Source organism: Eschrichtius robustus, chromosome 6 (assembly GCF_028021215.1).
Source record: "Eschrichtius robustus isolate mEscRob2 chromosome 6, mEscRob2.pri, whole genome shotgun sequence".
Classification (NCBI taxonomy): Eukaryota; Metazoa; Chordata; class Mammalia; order Artiodactyla; family Eschrichtiidae; genus Eschrichtius; species Eschrichtius robustus.
This window is the reverse complement of record NC_090829.1, coordinates 98,844,576-98,864,245: the sequence shown is the minus strand read 5'-3', so window position 1 is coordinate 98,864,245 and position 19,670 is coordinate 98,844,576. Positions and strand designations below refer to the sequence as shown.

At 39.3% G+C, this 19,670-nt stretch overlaps 1 protein-coding gene across 1 annotated transcript in view; it reads left to right on the top strand.

Moving 5' to 3' along the window:
* The window catches only part of LOC137765789 (cell cycle control protein 50C-like), a 30,581-nt gene extending 13,324 nt beyond the window's left edge, over positions 1-17,257 (top strand). The window contains exons 6-9 of the mRNA XM_068545586.1: positions 498-585; positions 7,494-7,634; positions 13,398-13,607; positions 16,891-17,257. Coding sequence (XP_068401687.1) covers positions 498-585; positions 7,494-7,634; positions 13,398-13,607; positions 16,891-17,081 — 630 coding nt within the window. The 3' untranslated portion in view covers positions 17,082-17,257. The remainder of the gene's footprint in view (positions 1-497; positions 586-7,493; positions 7,635-13,397; positions 13,608-16,890) is intronic.
* The last annotated feature ends 2,413 nt before the right edge of the window (positions 17,258-19,670 follow it).

The following is a 19,670-nucleotide window of genomic DNA, read 5'->3' as shown; positions in this document are numbered from 1 at the left end:
TACTGGCATTATATAACAGGGTTAACCAAATGGTTTTTAGCAGCCACTCTTTTTAAAATGTATTCTTGTAGTTAGGTGGGTGGATTTCCCTGTGATAAGTCATCCAACTGTAGACTCACAATTTATATACTTTTTAGAACATAAGTTACACTCCAATAAGAAAAACCTTTTAAAAATATATTCCACTGTGGGCTTAGTGTGGTATTTAGCACAGCAAGCAAAGTAAAATTTCTTCCTGCAGACATATTTGGTATGCTATGTACTGTTAATGAGGAAAGAAACTACACACACGTGCATGTACACACATACATATCTCCAAAACACAAAAATTTTCTAGTCTAGGTGAGCCAGCAGCCTGGGAACAGCAGGTAGCAGCCCATAATCTCAATGTGTGCCAGTGGATCATCATGGGTTGATTTACACTGCCAGTATTTTCACTTCCAGCATTTTAAGAGATTTTACCAAAAACACTTATTCCTGTATCATTTCTCATCCAGGATGTTAGAAACTGTGCTCCATTCAAAACCTCCCACAATGGGATCCCCATCGCTCCTTGTGGTGCTATTGCCAATAGCATGTTCAATGGTAGGTGTCTTTTCCTATCTCCATCATCTTCCCTTTCATGAGTGTGTGACAATCTAAATATCCAGAAGATTACTCCTGCAGCTGAGTGGCAGTTTATTTTTTTTTTAACATCTTTACTGGAGTATAATTGCTTTACAGTGTTGTGTTAGTTTCTGCTGTAAAACAAAGTGAATCAGCTATATGCATCCCCTCCGTCTTGCATCTCCCTCCCAACCTCCTTATCCCACCCCTCTAGGTGGTCACAAAGCACCGAGCTGAACTCCTGTGCCATGCAGCTGCTTCCCACTAGCTATCTATTTTACATTTGGTAGTATATATATGTCAATGCTACTCTCTCACTTTGTCCCAGCTTACCCTTCCCCCTCCCTGTATCCTCAAGTCCATTCTCTAGTAGGTCTGCGTCTTTATTCCCTTCTTGCCCCTAGGTTCTTCGTGACCTTTTTTTTTTTTTTTTAGATTCCATATATATGTGTTAGCATACGATATTTGTTTTTCTCTTTCTGACTTACTTCGCTCTGTATGAGAGACTCTAGGTCCATCCAACTCACTACAAATAACTCAATTTCGTTTCTATTTATGGCTGAGTAATATTCCATTGTATATATGTGCCACATCTTCTTTATCCATTCATCTCAATGGACACTTAGGTTGCTTCCACGTCCTGGCTATTGTAAATAGTGCTGCGATGAACATTGTGGTATGTGACTCTTTTTGAATTATGGTTTTCTCACGGTATATGCCCAGTAGTGGGATTGCTGGGTCATATGGTACTTCTATTTTTAGTTTTTTAAGGAGCCTCCATACTGTTCTCCATAGTGGCTGTACTGATTTACATTCCCACCAACAGTGCAAGAGGGTCTCTTTTCTCCACACCCTCTCCAGCATTTATTGTTTGTAGATTTTTTGATGATGGCCATTCTGACCGTTGTGAGGTGATACCTCATTGTAGTTTTGATTTGCATTTCTCTAATGATTAGTGATGTTAAGCATCCTTTCATGTGTTTGTTGGCAATCTGTATATCTTCTTTGGAGAAATGTCTGTTTAGGTCTTCTGCCCATTTTTGGATTGGGTTGTTTGGTTTTTTTGATATTAAGCTGCATGAGCTGCTTGTATATTTTGGAGATTAATCCTTTGTCAGTTGCTTTGTTTGCAAATACTTTCTCCCATTCTGAGGGTTGTCTTTTGGTCTTGTTTATGGTTTCCTTTGCTGTTCAAAAGCTTTTAAGTTTCATAGGTTGCATTTGTTTGTTTTTATTTCCATTCCTCTAGGAGGTGGGTCAAAAAGGATCTTGCTGTGATTTATGTCATAGAGTCTTCTGCCTATATTTTCCTCTAAGAGTTTTATAGTGCCTGTCCTTACATTTAGGTCTTTAATCCATTTTGACTTTATTTTTGTGTATGGTGTTAGGGAGTGTTCTAATTTCATTCTTTTACATGTAGCTGTCCAGTTTTCCCAGCACCACTTATTGAAGAGGCTGTCTTTTCTCCATTGTATATTCTTGCCTACTTTATCAAAGATAAGGTGACCCTATGTGCATGGGTTTATCTCTGGGCTTTCTATCCTGTTCCATTGATCTATAGTTCTGTTTTTGTGCCAGTACCATACTGTCTTGATTACTATAGCTTTGTAGTATAGAATGAAGTCTGAGAGCCTGATTCCTCCAGGTCCATTTTTCTTTCTCAAGATTGCTTTGGCTATTAGGGGTCCTTTATGTTTCCATACAAATTTTGAAATTTTTTGTTCTAGTTCTGTGAAAAATGCCATGGGTAGTTTGATAGGGATTGCATTGAATCTGTAGATTGCTTTGGGTAGTAGAGTCATTTTCACAATGTTCATTCTTCCAATCCAAGAACATGGTATATCTCTCCATCTATTTGTATCATCTTTAATTTCTTTCATCAGTGTCTTAGAGTTTTCTGCATACAGGTCTTTTGTCTCCTTAGGTAGGTTTATTCCTAGGTATTTTATTCATTTTGTTGCAGTGGTAAATGGGAGTGTTTCCTTAATTTCCCTTACAGATTTTCCATCCTTAGTGTATAGGAATGCAAGAGATTTCTGTGCCCTAATTTTGTATCCTGCTACTCTACCAAATTCATTGATTAGCTCTAGTAGTTTTCTGGTAGCTTCTTTAGGATTCTCTATGTATAGTATCATGTCACCTGCAAACAGTGACAGTTTTACTCCTTCTTTTCTGATTTGGATTCCTTTTATTTCTTTTTCTTCTCTGATTGCTGTGGCTAAAACTTCCAAAACTATGTTGAATAATAGTGGTGAGAGTGGGCAACCTTGTCTTGTTCCTGATCTTAGTGGAAATGGTTTCAGTTTTTCACCATTGAGAATGATGTTGGCTGTGGGTTTGTCATATATGGCCTTTATTATGTTAAGGTAGGTTCCCTCTATGCCCACTTTCTGGAGAGTTTTTATCATAAATGGGTGTTGAATTTTGTCAGAAGCTTTTCCTGCATCTATTGAGATGATCATCTGGTTTTCCTTCTTCAATTTGTTAATATGGTGTATCACATTGATTGATTTGCGTATACTGAAGAATCCTTGCATTCCTGGGATAAACCCCACTTGATCATGGTGTATGGTCCTTTCAGTGTGCTGTTGGATTCTGTTTCCTAGTATTTTTTTGAGGATTTTTGCATCTATGTTCATCAGAGATATTGGCCTGTAGTTTTCTTTTTTTGTGACATCTTTGTCTGGTTTTGGTATCAGGGTGATGGTGGCCTCGTAGAATGAGTTTAGGTGTGTTCCTCCCTCTGCTATATTTTGGAAGAGTTTGAGAAGGATAGGTGTTAGCTCTTCTCTAAATGTTTGATAGAATTCGCCTGTGAAACCATCTGGTCCTGGGCTTTTGTTTGTCAGAAGATTTTTAATCACAGTTTCAATTTCAATGCTTGTGATTGGTCTGTTTATATTTTCTATTTCTTCCTGGCTCAGTCTAAGAAGGTTGTGCTTTTCAAAGAATTTGTCCATTTCTTCCAGGTTATCCATTTTAATTGGCATACAGTTGCTTGTAGTAATCTCTCATGATCCTTTGTATTTCTTCAGTGTCACTTGTTACTTCCCCTTTTTCATTTCTAATTCTGTTGATGTGAGTCTTCTCCCTTTTTTTCTAGATGAGTCTGGCTAATGGTTTATCAATTTTGTTTATCTTCGCAAAGAACCAACTTTTAGTTTTATTGATCTTTGCTATTGTTTCCTTCATTTCTTTTTCATTTATTTCTGATCTGATCTTTATGATTTCTTTCCTTATGCTAACATTGGGGTTGTTTTTTTTGTTGTTGTTCTTCTTTCTCTAATTGCTTTAGGTGTAAGGTTAGGTTGTTTATTTGAGATGTTTCTTGTTTCTTGAGGTAGGCTTGTATTGCTCTAAACTTCCCTCTTAGAACTGCTTTTGCTGCATCCCATAGGTTTTGGGTCGTAGTGTTTTCATTGCCATTTGTTTCTAGGTATTTTTTGATTTCTTCTTTGATTTCTTCAGTGATCTCTTGGTTATTTAGTAGTGGATTGTTCAGCCTCCATGTGTTTGTATTTTTCACAGATTTTTTCCTGTAATTGATATATAGTCTCATAACATTGTGGTCAGAAAAGATACTTGACACAATTTCAGTTTTCTTAAATTTACCAAGGCTTTATTTGTGACCCAAGATATGGTCTATCCTGGAGAATGTTCCATGAGCACTTGAGAAGACAGTGTATTCTGTTGTTTTTGGATGGAATGTCCTATAAATATCAATTAAATCCATCTTGCTGAATGTGTCATTTAAAGCTTGTGTTTCCTTATGTATTTTCATTTTGGATGATCTGTCCATTGGTGAAAGTGGGGTGTTAAAGTCCCCCACTATTATTGTGTTACTGTCAATTTCCCGTTTATGGCTATTAGCATTTGCCTTATGTATTGAGGTGTTCCTATGTTGGGTGCATAAATATTTACAATTGTTATATATTCTTGGATTGATCCCTTGATCAGTATGTAGTGTCCTTCTTTGTCTCTTGTAATAGTCTTTATTTTAAAGTCTATTTTGTCTGATATGAGAATTGCTACTCCAGCTTTCTTTTGATTTCCATTTGCATAGAATATCTTTTTCCATCCCCTCACTTTCAGTCTGTATGTGTCGCTAGGTCTGAAGTGGGTCTCTTGTCAACAGCATATGTACAGGTCTTGTTTTTGTATCGATTCAGCCAATCTATGTCTTTTTGGCTGGAGCATTTAATCCATTTACATTTAAGGTAATTATCAATATGTATGTTCCTATTACCATTTATTAATTGTTTTGGGTTTGTTATTGTAGGTCTTTTCCTTCTGTTGTGTTTCCTGCCTAGAGAAGTTCCTTTAGCATTTGTTGTAGGGCTGGTTTAGTGGTGCTGAATTCTCTTAACTTTTGCTTATCTGTAAAGGTTTTAATTTCTCCATCGACTCTGAATGAGATCCTTGCTGGGTAGAGTAATCTTGGTTTTAGGTTTTTCCCTTTCATCACTTTAAATATGTCCTGCCACTCCCTTCTGGCTTGCAGAGTTTCTGCTGAAAGATCAGCTGTTAACCTTATGGGGATTCCCTTGTATGTTATCTGTTGCTTTTCCCTTGTTGCTTTTAATATTTTTTCTTTGTATTTAATTTTTTTTAAAAGATTGATTGATTGATTGATTGATTGCTATGTTGGGTCTTCGTTTCTGTGCTAGGGCCTTCTCTAGTTGCGGCAAGCGGGGGCCACTCTTCATCGCGGTGCGCAGGCCTCTCACTGTCGTGGCCTCTCTTGTTGTGGAGCACAGGCTCCAAACGTGCAGGCTCAGCAGTTGTGGCTCACGGGCCTAGTTGCTCCACGGCATGCAGGATCTTCCCAGACCAGGGCATGAACCCGTGTCCCCTGCATTAGCAGGCAGATTCCCAACGACTGCGCCACCAGGGAAGCCCTGTATTTAATTTTTGATAGTTTGATTAGTATGTGTCTCAGTGTGTTTCTCTTTGGGGTTATCCTTTATGGTACTCTCTGTGCTTCCTGGACTTGACTGACTATTTCCCTTCCCAGGTTAGGGAAGTTTTCGACTATAATCTTTTCAAATATTTTCTCAGACCCTTTCTTTTTCTCTTCTTCTGGGACCCCTATAATTTGAATGTTGGTGCATTTAATGTTGTCCCAGAAGTCTCTGAGACTGTCCTCAATTCTTTTCATTCTTTTTTCTTTATTCTGCTCCCTGGCAGTCTTTTCCACCATTTTATCTTCCAGCTCACTTATCTGTTCTTCTGCCTCAGTTATTCTGTTATTGATTCCTTCTAGAGTATTTTTAATTTCAGTAATTGTGTTGTTCATCACTGTTTGTTTGCTCTTTAGTTCCTCTAGATCCTTGTTAAATGTTTCTTGTATTTTCTCCATTCTGTTTCCAAGATTTTGGATCATCTTACTATCATTACTCTGAATTCTTTTTCAGGTAGGTTGCCTATTTCATCTTCATTTACTTGGCCTTGTAGGTTTTTACCTTGCTCTTTTGTCTGTAACATATTTTTTTGTCTTTTCTTTTTTCTTTTTTTTTTTTTTTTTTTTTGATGGGTGGTGCTGTATTCCTGTCTTACTGGTTGTTTGGCCTGAGACATCCAGCACTGGAGTCTGCAGGCAGTTGGATAGAGCTGGGTCTTGGTGCTGAGATGAGGACCTCTGGGAGGTCTCACTCCAATTGATATTCCCTGGGGTCTGAGGTTCTCTGTTAGTCCAGCAGTTTGGACTCGGAGCTCCCACCACAGGAGCTCGTTGTCCGACCTCTGGCCTGGGAACCAAGATCCCGCAAGCTTCGTGGTGCAGTAAAAAAAAAAAAAAAAAAAAAAAGGAAGAAAGAAAGAAAAAAAAGAGCAGTACAATATCAAAGAATAGAAAACAAAATAAAATTAGAAAGATAAAAAATATATTAGGAAAAATAAAACTATAATTGAAACAATTGCAACAAGGTAAAATAAAACCACACCAGAAAAAAGAAAAATGGGGGGGGGAGGGGGGGGACAAGCCAAAAGGAGAGATCACTAACAAAGTATAAAGAATAAAATAAAATTAGAAAAGTAAAACATTTATTAGGAAAAATAAAAATATAAAAGGATCAACAACAGTGAATCACCAAGGTAAAACAGAACCCCAATCTGAAAGAGGAAAAAAGAAAAGAAAAAAAAAAAGCCTTGGCTATGGGGGCGGAGCTTAGGCGGGGTGGAACTTAGGCAGGGGCGGAGTTTAGGGTGGGGCGGAACCTAGGCGGGAGGGGGGGTGACGTTCAAGCGTGGGGCAGGGCCTCTGCTTAGGACCTGTGGGAAAGGGCAGCTGCAGCACGTGGAAAGGAGGGCCTCTGGAGTGTGGCGTTCCGGAGTTCGGAGGTAGGGCCCTGGGTGGGGGTGTAGAGGTGAGGCTTTGGCTCTGCGCTGCAGGAGGGAGGCTCCAAGGGCAGAGGATTAGGCCCAGGAGCCCAGTAGGCTCCCGGGTGCCTAAGTGGACAGGGAAAGTGCTGGCCACATTCCTTTCCGTTCCTTCATGCTCCTCCCCCACTGTCTCCCCCAGGGTCTCCCCCATCGCTGCTGGACCCCTAACCGTGGGTGGGTCCCGCTGGGTGTAGGATGAGTGGCAGTTTTTAAAGTACTCTTTGTATACATTATCCACTGATTTATGATATTTCATTTGCAAATAAGTTCTCCCTTACCAGAGATTTGTAGTTAGGAAACATGAGTCAAATGGAGTCTAAGAGTATTTTTCAATAATTGGGGCCTTAGCAAGAAAAAGAATAGTCTTCTGATTCCAGCATCTATGCCATGTAGGCATGTGGAGAGTCTACTCAAACCCTGCTTTTTCAGCTGTGTCTGGTTGTGCACTTCCAAGTGTGGCAAAAAATGCTTACTTGAATCTAACACAGTTTTTAATTTCCCTACAGACACCATTATTCTTTCTTACAACCTTAATTCATCTATCCATATCAAAGTAACAATGATAAGGAGTGGAATTACATGGTGGACAGACAAGTATGTCAAGTTTCAGAATCCAAGTTTCCAAAATCTTTCTAGTGCATTTGCAGGTAAGATCCATACATTAGCTCAATATTCTCCTCTCTTTATAGAAACTTCGGTTTTGATGTGTGGGGGCATGTTTATGATTCCGCCTTGTTTACTTCTTTGCTGACCACCTTTTGGTTATAATATTTCCTACCTGTGGGCACCTCCATCACATACCTGTCAGAAACATGAAATGATTGGTACCCCAGTTCCTTCTAGTTTACCATTAGGAAAAGGCAATGTTTTAAGAAACTTGTTCCTTCATCTATAATTATGTGATCTTTAATTTACTGTTCAAACTGGTGTACTTTTGAGAGTGAAAGGGGTCCCTAGAATAACTAAAGTTATATATTAATTTGAAAGTTTTATTTATTGATCAATAAATTGACATTACCATATTGATGGGCATATAAAAGGATTCTATTACAAACTATTTTTAAAATGCAATTATTTCAAAGATTAAAATATATCTGTGTACATTAAACCAACTTAAAAAATACTTTAAGTATTATCTAAATGCTAAAAGATAATATAAACAGAATAATTATTCTGGATACAGAGTCACACACTTTAATCAGTTTCTTGGCCATATCTGTCTTCGTTTCATGCGCCTGGATTTTTCTAATGAAAAATTTGGGTTTTTGTATTTTTAAAAATATTTTGTTAAAATATTTTAAATTTTTTCACAAAATTGTCTGCACTCTTTTTTTGAAGTGCATTTTGTGGTTAATCAGTTTCAGATTGTTGCACCTTTAATTGATTCTTCTCTTTTGACCATAACTTTTTTTTAACTGAGAAAATATCTAGGACTTCCCTGGTGGTGCAGCGGTTAAGAATCCACCTGCCAGTGCAAGGGACACAGGTTCTATCCCTGGTCTGGGAGGATCCCACTTGCCGCGGAGCGGCTAGGCCCATGCACCACAACTACTGAGCCTACGCTCTAGAGCCCGCAAGCCACAACTACTGAGCCCGTGTGCTGCAACTGCTGAGGCCCACACGCCTGGAGCCCAAATATTTTTATAGGCAAGGTCTTTTTTTGACTTCACAATTTTTCTATCTATGATTTTTTTGAATGTTTTACTAAATTTAGATGCTATGAAATCTTAGATTTCCTGGATATCATTTAATTCTCATCGAGAAGAAAATTTTATCCAATTAAAATAGGAGCTCCATCAAAATAGTTTTCACATAAATTGAGATATTTCAAAACACAATTATAGAATTTAAAAATTAAATCTTGTACACGTTTTGAACTCTCATTATATAATATGTTCAATTGTTCCCTTGCTTTTATAGGGGTAAATTTCAATATCTTCTTGTTTGCAAACTTGATTTTCAATAATTACAATTAACTATATCCTCAAAAACTAAGGTTTGTGGCATTCCATGTGTAGAATACTTTGTCTAAAACTTTACAACTATTTTGAATAAAATTCCACAAAAACTTAGAGGGCTTATTTACCAAGAAAAAGTTCAGGATCATTGTAGGACATATCATTTGATATAGAAAACAGTTCTTTGAAGGCTCAAACATTTCTAAAATTTTGGTTGATGATGTGTAGCAAAGACAGACCACATGTATTCTCATGCTGAAGCATTTCTTTAACATCTTTGTCATTGTAAAAATTTTGCAGTTCATTTCCTCTGTGAATATATGAAAATATTTAAATTTGCACAACTACAGCTCTTTTTTTGATTAACAAAATATTGTAGCTTGTTTGGATACAGTTGTTAATTATATATGTTTCACAACGAATTTTAAGCCCATTTCTCCATAAATTTCTCAATTTACTAAGAAAATTATCTTTACTCTGATGTTGTGCTCCACCAAATTTGCATTTATGTTATCACTATAAATCCAAAATATTTGCACTTGATTGTTGAATTTTTTAACTGAATTTATAGTAATATTTATAATCATGTCAGTTTTATCTTCCAATATTGAATATTGAAAAGCTTTGCCTTGATTCCATGAAGAATCAAATAAAAAAAAAAAAATCAAACCAATGTATTCAGATGGATGACTACATCTGAAGACATTGATTTAAAACTGCTTTCATTTAACTGTTTACAAGGTTCTTTTTGTGCTCATAGAGCCAAAACATTAAAGTTTTCCTTTGATTATAAAAAAAAAAAAATTAGTAAGAAAGTGAAACTAGAAGGAAACTCATTTGATCTAAATGAAAAGTCATGCTCACATAATGGTATAGAAGTGGACTTTCTGTAGCTCCTTGAGGTAAAGCACTGTCTTTGAATACACTCTTTTTTTTCCCACATCTTTATTGGAGTGTAATTGCTTTTAGAAATAAGTGCAAACTTTTGAAGTAGATTCTGATGTTCTTCAGCAATTTATGTCTTTTGATTTTTCCCATGGTCATTGACTCATGATGGTTCCCGTGGTGGGGGGTATATGTCAACCAACATTGCAAGTATCACATTCATCAACTTTCTTAAAAAAACTGTGCTTAATTTTTCATTAAACATGTATGTTCCTTGTTTTAGCTCTTCACAGCCAAAAGGATTTACTAGCAAATAAAAAACCAAACAATAAGGTAGTTATATTTTTACACCATATAATAAATAACACTGTTGCAAGAGAGTTCAAACTACTCTCAGCAACACTGCTCAGCATCAGTTTTTCACACTACGTCTTGTGCCTATAACATAATCTGTAATATCCCACATTTCCCACCAACCCCACTGACTTGCAGCCTGGCAGCTCCACATGTCTCACAGGCCAAAACAGAGGCTGTGGCCTAACGGGCTGTACTGTCAAACTGTGGCAGGAGTCACAGGGATATGTTATGTTTTGCTATGAAGGGCCACTGGTTATCTTTCATTAATTAAAGTAAGCACTCTGTTCACTGTACATGGGTATCTCTCACTACTAGCTAAGACCATGGCTGAAAGGATGAAATTATATGTACATTATTTGCTTGGGATAAGTGCTAAATCAGATGAGATAATGGACAACAGACATAAACTGGGACTGTCTTAGGCAAACTGGCATGTATGGTCACTGTATCTGTAATTAAATTCCCAGTTTTTGAAAGGAACTTGGCAATATGCTATTGTTTTGTCTTAACCATAACCACAAGCATATAACACAAAGCATTCTTGGCTTTCTCTTATCTCCTACTCCTACTCTTTCTTACTTCTATTGTAAGAGTTACCATGTTTTATTTTAATTATCTATTTGAATACTTGTCATCCCCACTTTAGTATGTGAACTCCTTGAGGAAAGGGATTAGATCTCATGCTATATCCCTGGTGCTTGATATAAGTGAACAATCAAGAAATACTTATTGTTGAGTGAATGGATGAATACCAAGGACCCAGCTGAACTTGGAAAATGAGAGAAGTTGATGCTTCTTACACCGTGCTTCTCATACTCTCTGGAGACATGGGATGGGGTAGGATTAGGGGTTGATACGGAAAGGCATGCTTGAACCTGCATTTTTCACTCCCTGGGTGACTTGGATATCACTGGTCTATAGGACACATTGACTTGAGGCACGAGCTCTGGCTGAAGTAGAGAGAGGGTAAGGTCCACATGCAGGTACCAAAGGCAATTTTGATTTCGATCAATATTCTTCTAGCAATAGCGATCGAATCCTTGGGAAGGGCCAACATCGCCACAGTTTTTGGAGAGAAAGTTTCTCCAGCAAAGGATTATTTCCAGAGGAAGTATAAGTATACCAACATACTTCAGATTAATCCAACCAAACTTAGCACATGCTTTTATAAGCACTACAGCCCATGCTTAGAAAATAAGACTGGGTTTCTTTTAGGAGAAAATAGTCAGTGGTCAGAGGTGAGAAAGAATGGTTTCCTACAAATAGTAGAACCAGTTTTATGGAAGTAAAAAGTTCACTGGACAACTTCCTCTTGTTGACTATTTTAAAATTCAAAATGCTGTTTATTATCAGCTTCTGTCAGCTTTCACTGGAATTGCTCATCCCTTTATCAAGCATTGATTGAACACCTACCATGTGCCAGGCACTGGACTAAATGCCAGTGAAAAAACGATGAGGAAGACACGAACTCAAGAGTCTGCTGTTGAGTGGGAGACACAGGCGTGCCCAGGGCGGTAAAGTGGGAAGTATGAGGATGAGAGTAAACTCAATAGACTTTACCTGGTGTTCCCAGCATTCCTACAGCACAGCACCCAGACCTACCAGGCTTCCTGGCTTTAGAACAGGTTTGCAACACCTCTGTTCTCCACCTTCTCCCTTCTACAAGTTCTTCTTCCTTGCTTCCAACTTTGAGCTTTTAGGTACAGGTCTGCAGGGAATATCCATGCAACACGATCTTCATGCACTTCCATAATCATTTCCTTAGAATATAGTCCTAGAAGGAGAATTTCTGGGCCAAAATGGATGCAAAATATATTCAACCTTTTTTTCTTTTAATATTTATTTATTTATTTATTCTGGCTGTGCCGGATCTTAGTTGTGGCACGCAGGATCTTCATTGTGGCATGCAGGCTCTTCATTGCAGCATGCGGACTCCTTAGTTGTGGCATGTGAACTCTTAGTTGTGGCGTGCATGAGAGATCTAGTTCCCTGACCAGGGATCGAACCCAGGCTCCCTGCATTGGCCGTGCGGAGTCTTACCCACTGGACCACCAGGGAAGTCTTCAGTCTTTTGCTGCATGTTCCTAGATTGCCAAAAATGTGGTTAATCCACACATCTATCTGCTCTGTACAAGAGTTCCCATTTCCACTGCCTCATCAATGGTTGTCATTCTTTTTTTCTTTAAATATAAACCCATTTTTAGGTGAAATGGTATCTTGTTTTAATTTGCTTTCTTTACATTACTAATGATGTTATAGAAAATAGACATTCCCCATGATGCTATCACTGAATACCACCGCTATTATCATTCTGCTGTACCTATTTTTTCAATGCTTTATTATATATTTTATATATTTGAATACATAATATACATATGATATTCTGCTTTTTTTAACCCTATGACAGTATCATCAGCATTTCCCGCCACATTTCCTTAGAGTCCTTATAACCATTATTATTATTATTTATTTATTTATTTATTTTTGGCTGCTTTGGGTCTTCGTTGCTGCACATGGGCTTTCTCTAGCTGTGGCGAGCAGGGTCTACTCTTCATTGTGGTGCGTGGGCTTCTCGTTGCAGTGGCTTCTCTTGTGGAGCACGGGCTCTAGGTGTGCGGGCTTCAGTAGTTGCAGCACGCAGGCTCAGTAGTTGTGGCTCACGGCTCTAGAGCGCAGGCTCAGTAGTTGTGATGCACGGGCTTAGTTGCTCTGCAGCATGTGGGATCTTCCCGGACCAGGGCTTGAACCCGTGTCCCCTGCATTGGCAGGCGGATTCTTAACCACTGTGCCACCAGGGTAGCCCATAACCATTATTTTATTTTATTTTTTTTTTAAACATCTTTATTGGAGTATAATTGCTTTACAATGGTGTGTTAGTTTCTGCTCTATAACAAAGTGAATCAGTCATACATATACATATGTTCCCACATCTCCTCCCTCCTGCATCTCCCTCCCTCCCACCCTCCCCATCCCACCCCCCCAGGCGGTCACAAAGCACAGAGCTGATCTCCCTGCGCTATGCGGCATAACCATTATTTTTAATGGTTGTATACTCAGGTAGCTTACACACACATACTTTTTAAAAAAATTTTGTAATTTCGATTCCTCTTTCCTCAAGAATACAGAAGTTGTTTCAATCTCTACATTTTAAGAAAAACTAAAGGTGGTAAATGATTTTACTCAACCACATCCATTGTTAACTTTCCACAGGAACCACAAAGCCTCCGAACTGGCCTAAGCCTGTCTATGAACTAGATGAAGAGGATCCAGGAAACAATGGCTTCATCAATGACGACTTCATTGTGTGGATGAGGACAGCCGCATTTCCCACTTTCAAAAAACTGTATCGCCGACTCCATCGAATAGAGCATTTTACTGAAGGCTTGCCTGCTGGTAGTTATAGTTTCAACATAACCTACAGTATCCTTTTATTCCAGTTTTCTTTCTGGGGATGAAGGAAAATCAGTGTCCATCTGGATACTAGTTGTTGAACTATTTCATTCTATACCTTTCTATTCACCAATCGAATCTATATATATGTAAAAGAAATACATATTTATCTTTTTTTTTAAAGATTATTATTTTTTTAAATTTTATTTACTTATTTATTTATTTATGGCTGTGTTGAGTCTTCATTTCTGTGCGAGGGCTTCCTCTAGTTGCGGCAAGTGGGGGCCACAATTCATCGCGGTGCGCGGGCCTCTCACTATCGCGGCCTCTCTTGTTGCGGAGCACAGGCTCAAGACGCACAGGCTCAGTAATTGTGGCTCACGGGCCCAGTTGCTTCGTGGCATGTGGGATCTTCCCAGACCAGGGCTCGAACCCGTGTCCCCTGCATTGGCAGGCAGATTCTCAACCACTGCGCCACCAGGGAAGCCCAATACATATTTATCTTATAGGCAGTACTGTCACTCCATCATCATATAGTTTGTCTCCACTTTATATATAATTAAATGTGTGGTGGTGTTTTTTTTAAAGGAACAACAGTCAATAGCAGTATCAGGTAAGTAGGTATGGATAAGGAGGGAAGCGCTATTTCTGTCCCTGAAGAAAGATGTAACACTGATGTAACACTGGGCCTAGAGATCTAAAACAATGAGGAGAAGCCTGCCATATAGGATGGGATGACATGGAGGACCCTGGAAATAAAGAGAGAGAGGTTTGCTAAGAAGTAAATTTGGAATATGGACTAAAAACAATGAAAACAGAGAGATTGTAGAACCTTTTATTTTAGGCAAAAGTAGCATAGACCAAGGGAGCCCTGGATTCAAGGGCAGGTTCCGTTCATCCAACCCACATGAGCCATGCTACAAGCTCTGCAGTGAGGATGCTGTGTTCTTCCTCTATTAGGTACGTAGCCAGCTAGCAGGAGCCAGTGCTTTGGTTATGGACATACGGTCCACATTAGGAGACATACTTTAATATGAGATTCTGAAATGTTTTCACTTAATTTAAAAATACAAATGTAACTCTTGACTTAAGAACAAAAAGGTCTTAACTTCAAAATGACACCAAACACTATCTTTTAAAAATTATATATCTAAACACAATTTATACTAACTCTGGTCCTCGGACTTAGTTTTCAAGTCCCTTTCTGATTCTCCCCGAGGCAGAATTCTCTCAGAGGCAGGTCTTTCCAGGACTTGTGCACAGCTTTGAGACGTCAGCCTGATTAGGCATCAGCAACCCCGTAGCATCTCAGGGCTACCGGCTGGGAGTTTTTCACGGGACCCCCAGCAGGCTAGAGGATCTGAACACCAAACTGTCTACCTCCTTTGTTTCTTTACCTCTCAGGGAGCTTGACTGAGAGATTCTTGGGTCAGTGAATAACAACGTGTGTTTCAGTTCAACGCTCCATCTTTTCTTCTTTTCTGTCCTGGAGCAAAGCGCAAATGTCTCCACTCTGACAGGGGAGTGGGGACGTTCCTTGGGCAGAGATACCCCCACTGATGTGACACCATCTCTACCTCTCAACTTACTGCCTCCTTTTGTTTACTGACCAGGAGTATGGTTTGCCTTCAGCCATTCCTTTAGCACGGTCCCTAATTCTAGTCTATGAAAAGGAAAACCAGAAATTGCTCTGTCTTGTACGGCATTGTATGTACAGATCAAAGAGTAAGCCATAGAATATTACCTTCTGAATAGGATTTCAGCAACCCCTCTCTCTCCCTCCTAGAAAATTTGAGATTGAAAGTTGCTTGGCAATAGTCTCTCAAGTTGGACCTTCTGTTCCCATCAACTTTTTCTGTGATTGCCCTTACAAGTAAAGCAGTTATGGTAGCAATCAAGACACAGGACAAAAGCCCATCGTGTACTGCTGCCCTCATAATGCATTACAGTGAGTTTAGGGTTGAGGAGAAGACAGAGTCCATGCTCCGAACAAAGGAGACACTATTTCTCTGCTTGCAACATGCCTTCCTTGGGCATCTTCATTCACAGTCATATTTTAATGCTGATAACTCTCAAATCTAAATCTTTAGCAAAAAACCTCAGTCCAGAGCTTGAGTCCTGTGCTTGCACCACCTGTGTTGAACCCTAGTGTGAGTATTACCCGTCCAGCCTCACAGCCTGGCTAATATGCAAGGAGAACTAAGCCTGAGCTGCAGAAAATGCTACCACTTCTAAGGGAGAAAAGACCCGCTGTGCGAGAAAAAGACCCTCTTAAAGGAACAGTCAGGCAGCCGAGTTGAGATGGCGCCCAAGGACCTGGTGACAGTGAGGAATTCTGTTGGAAAAGAAAGAGAACTAGCTTTCCTAACAAGTTTGTGCCTTTAAATAGTATGTTGCCAAGTGATTTGAGGCCTTTTAAGAGCTTTGCTGGGAAATGCAGTTGCTATGAGAAGCCTTTATTTGTTTATTAGTTTGGTTTACAAAAGGCACCAGATGTTTAAAAACCTCAGGCCACATGCATGATCAAAATGACATCATTCAAATGCTAACGATAGCAGAGCCACTTCAAACACTTTCTCCCCAGCAGTGCGGGATGCTGGCCATTTCAAAACCCAAATGAATGCACCACCTTTAGTTTTCCCACCAAAAACGTTTTGCCATCTATCTCACTACTTTTTTTGCTCTTCACTCCTCTTGAAGAATTTTCCATGAGGTAGGAATTCAGACCTTAGCCTATGAAGGACTTTAGCCTACCCTGGGTATCCTGATCCTTAAATGCAAATTTAGGTTTGCTGCAAAACCTATCTGTAGTCTTTTCATTTCCTTGGGTTTAGAAATTAACTATATTTGTTCACTAGTGAGTTGTCTGTAAGTCATTCAGATCTATCTGTGTCAGAATTTCTTTCATAGATTACAACTATATAGAGGGAAGACTTGTTTTTACTTAATTTCATTCCAGCAAAATACAACATACTGCTTGGTAAAGATTAGACTATATGAAATTGAATAGTCAACCATTTTTTACCAACAAAACTAGCAGTATTATATGGTTCAGGACTTCCCTGGCAGTCCAGTGGTTAGACCTCCGTGCTCTCACTGCACGTTCGATCCCTGGTCAGGGAACTAAGATCCCATGTGATGAAAAGCACAGCCAAAATAAATAAATAAATAAATGAATGAATGAATGAATGAATGAATGAATGAATGTGTGTGTGTGTGTGTATATATATAGTTCAACCTAATATATTTAGGATATGAAGTGGTAGAGCTGAGAAGTGCTAAGACAGATCCTTAACAGGTTTTCTTTTCTTAGACTTTCCTGTAAACAGGTTCCGAGGAGAAAAAGCAGTTGTTCTTTCCACCCTGACATGGAGTGGAGGCAGTAGCCTTTTCTTAGGTCTCGCCTACGTGGTGACAGGAGCTGTGACCTGGTTAGCCTTCTTTTCCATGTTGGCAGTTCACTTGAGGCTGAAAGAAAGGAAAATGTTCTTCCTCCAGCAGTAAAGTCAGACTTTAAAAAGAAGAGCAGAAAACACAGAAATGGACGGTGAAGTAATAGAGCCAAAGATCTCAAAATGACTGGGCTATTTCATCAAGGGGAACTGGATTGACTGACCAAGTTCAATCCCAGATAGATAAATAATGAGAGTTTCAGAGTGAAGAAAAAAAGAAGAGGAGGAGGAGGAGGAGGAAAAGGCATAATTAGGTATAGTAAAATGTCCTTGGAATGGGGAAGATAAATCATCCTTGAGCTCTAGACCAAGTCTCGGGAATTTATTTGAAGCCCTTGTGCCTGAAAGTAGGTGAATGCCTAGGAGGGTGGCATCACCAGACAAGAGTAAGTAAACCTGGGGCCCCAAGATTAGGTGAATCCTTTTAACCATCAATCAGGCTCAGACCATGAGTCCTCATTGGCTGGTTGAAATTACAGACTCACCAACAATTTTTGAGCACTGAATTGAGCAATCAGGATAATTTTTGAAAATTGATTTATTCAATTATATATGAGTCAAAATGAAGTTTTCTCTACTAAGAATAAGCCAAGCAAAGGTTATGGCAGTGCCGTGAGCACCCACAATACATCAATACACCAAAAAGAAAGTCCAGGAATTTCCCTAAAGTTACCCATGTAGCCAAGAGGGAAGTACTGAAAGTAACTGATTCTCTTGAAAACTGTACTCAGCATTTGAGGGCACAACACAATTCTAAAACTTATATTGGGATGATGTACTCTAGAATGCAGGTGATGACATGGATTTGTGATACTTGAATTATACGTGTCGAGGAAGCTTCTTAGGGTCCATCTTAAAAAGTTTTAATTCCTGCTGAAGGTCACTTTGCAGGAGACTGAATGGCATACAGTTGACCCTTGAACAACACAGTGGTTAGTGGCGCTGACCCCCATGCAGTCGAGAATCCACCTATAACTTTACAGTTGGCCCTTAGTATCTGTGGTTCTACATCCACGGATTCAACCAACTGTGGATCATGTAGTACTGTAGTAAGTATTTATTGAAGAAAATCCGTGTATAAGTAGACGCAGTTCAAACCCGTGTTGTTCAAGGATCAACTGTACTTGGTAAAGCTGCCAGGGCAAGAGACTCCATAGATCTGTATAACTAGATAACCAGAATATTATACTTTAAAAAACATGTTTATATTATTTTATTTTTTGAGGTGGGGAAAGCTTTACTCTGTGATGACTCTAACAGCAGAATTTTGATTGTTAAAGAGAAACATAGTACCAATACATAGTTGTCTCTTTAGCAGGCAAGAAAGCATTTCTCTGTTGCAACTTTCTGCATTCACCAAATGGTCAAGTACTTTTCCAAAAAAACCAAAATGGTTTCAAGTACGAACCACTGACCTCAGGTGACCAGGTGTGGTAGGCTGAATAACGCCCCAGCCCACCTCCACCCAAAGATACCCACATCCTAATCCCTGGAACCTGTGAATGTTACCTTGTATGCCAAAAGAGACTTTGCAGCTGTGATTAAATTAAGGATACTGATATGGATTATCTGTGTGGGCCCAATGTAATCCTAAGGGTCCTTATAAAAGAGAGGCAGGAGATCAGAAGAATAGGGGGAGGTGTGGCAATGGAAGCAAGAGTTTAGAATGATACAAAGAAGGCCGTGGTCCAAAGAATGCAGGCAGCCTCCTCTATAGGCTGAAAAAACCAAGAGACAGATCCTCCCCTGAAGCCTCTAGAAGCCCTGCTGACACCTTGATTTGAGAATTCTGACCTCTAGAACAGTAAGAAAATTAATTTATGTTGTTTTTAGCACTGAGTATGGTAATTTGTTACAGTAGCAATAAAAAACTAATATACTTGGCAATGCTCTAGTCATCTGAACAATTGTGGTTTCTTGAGCTTAGGGCAGAGAGGTAGGAAGGAACAGAGCTCACACAGGAACCAAACCCTGTGACTTCAGATGCTGGGCTCTTGCCCCTTCAGTCCACACTCAGTTATGGTGCTGATTGGAAAAAGGCAAGAATACATTTGTTACATTTCAATCCTGTTTGTCAGCTTATAAAATGCCGTATTAGTCAAGGCTCTCGGAGAAACAGAACCAATAGGAGGTGTGTGTGTGTGTGTGTGTGTGTGTGTGTGTGAGTGTGTGTAAAGAGATTTATTTTCAGTAATTGGCTCACATGATTGTGGAGGCTTGGCAAGTGCAAAATCTGACGGGGGAGGCTAGCAGACTGGATGCTCAGGAAGGAGTTGCAGTTTAAGCCAAAAGGCAGAGACTTCCCTGGTGGCGCAGTGGGTAAGAATCCTCCTGCCAATGCAGGGGACACGGGTTCAAGCCCTGGTCTGGGAAGATCCCACATGCCGCGGAGCAACTAAGCCCGTGTGCCACAACTACTGAGCCTGCACTCTAGAGCCCGCGAGCCACAACTACTGAAGTCTGCGCTCCTAGAACCCGTGCTCCACGACAAGAGAAACCACTGCAATGAGAAGCCCATGCACCGCAACACAAATAAATAAATTTATTTAAAAAATATATAATAATAATACTGTGTTGCAAATATCCTATGATATGGCTTATATGTGGAATCTAAAAAAAAAAGGGTACAAATGAACTTATT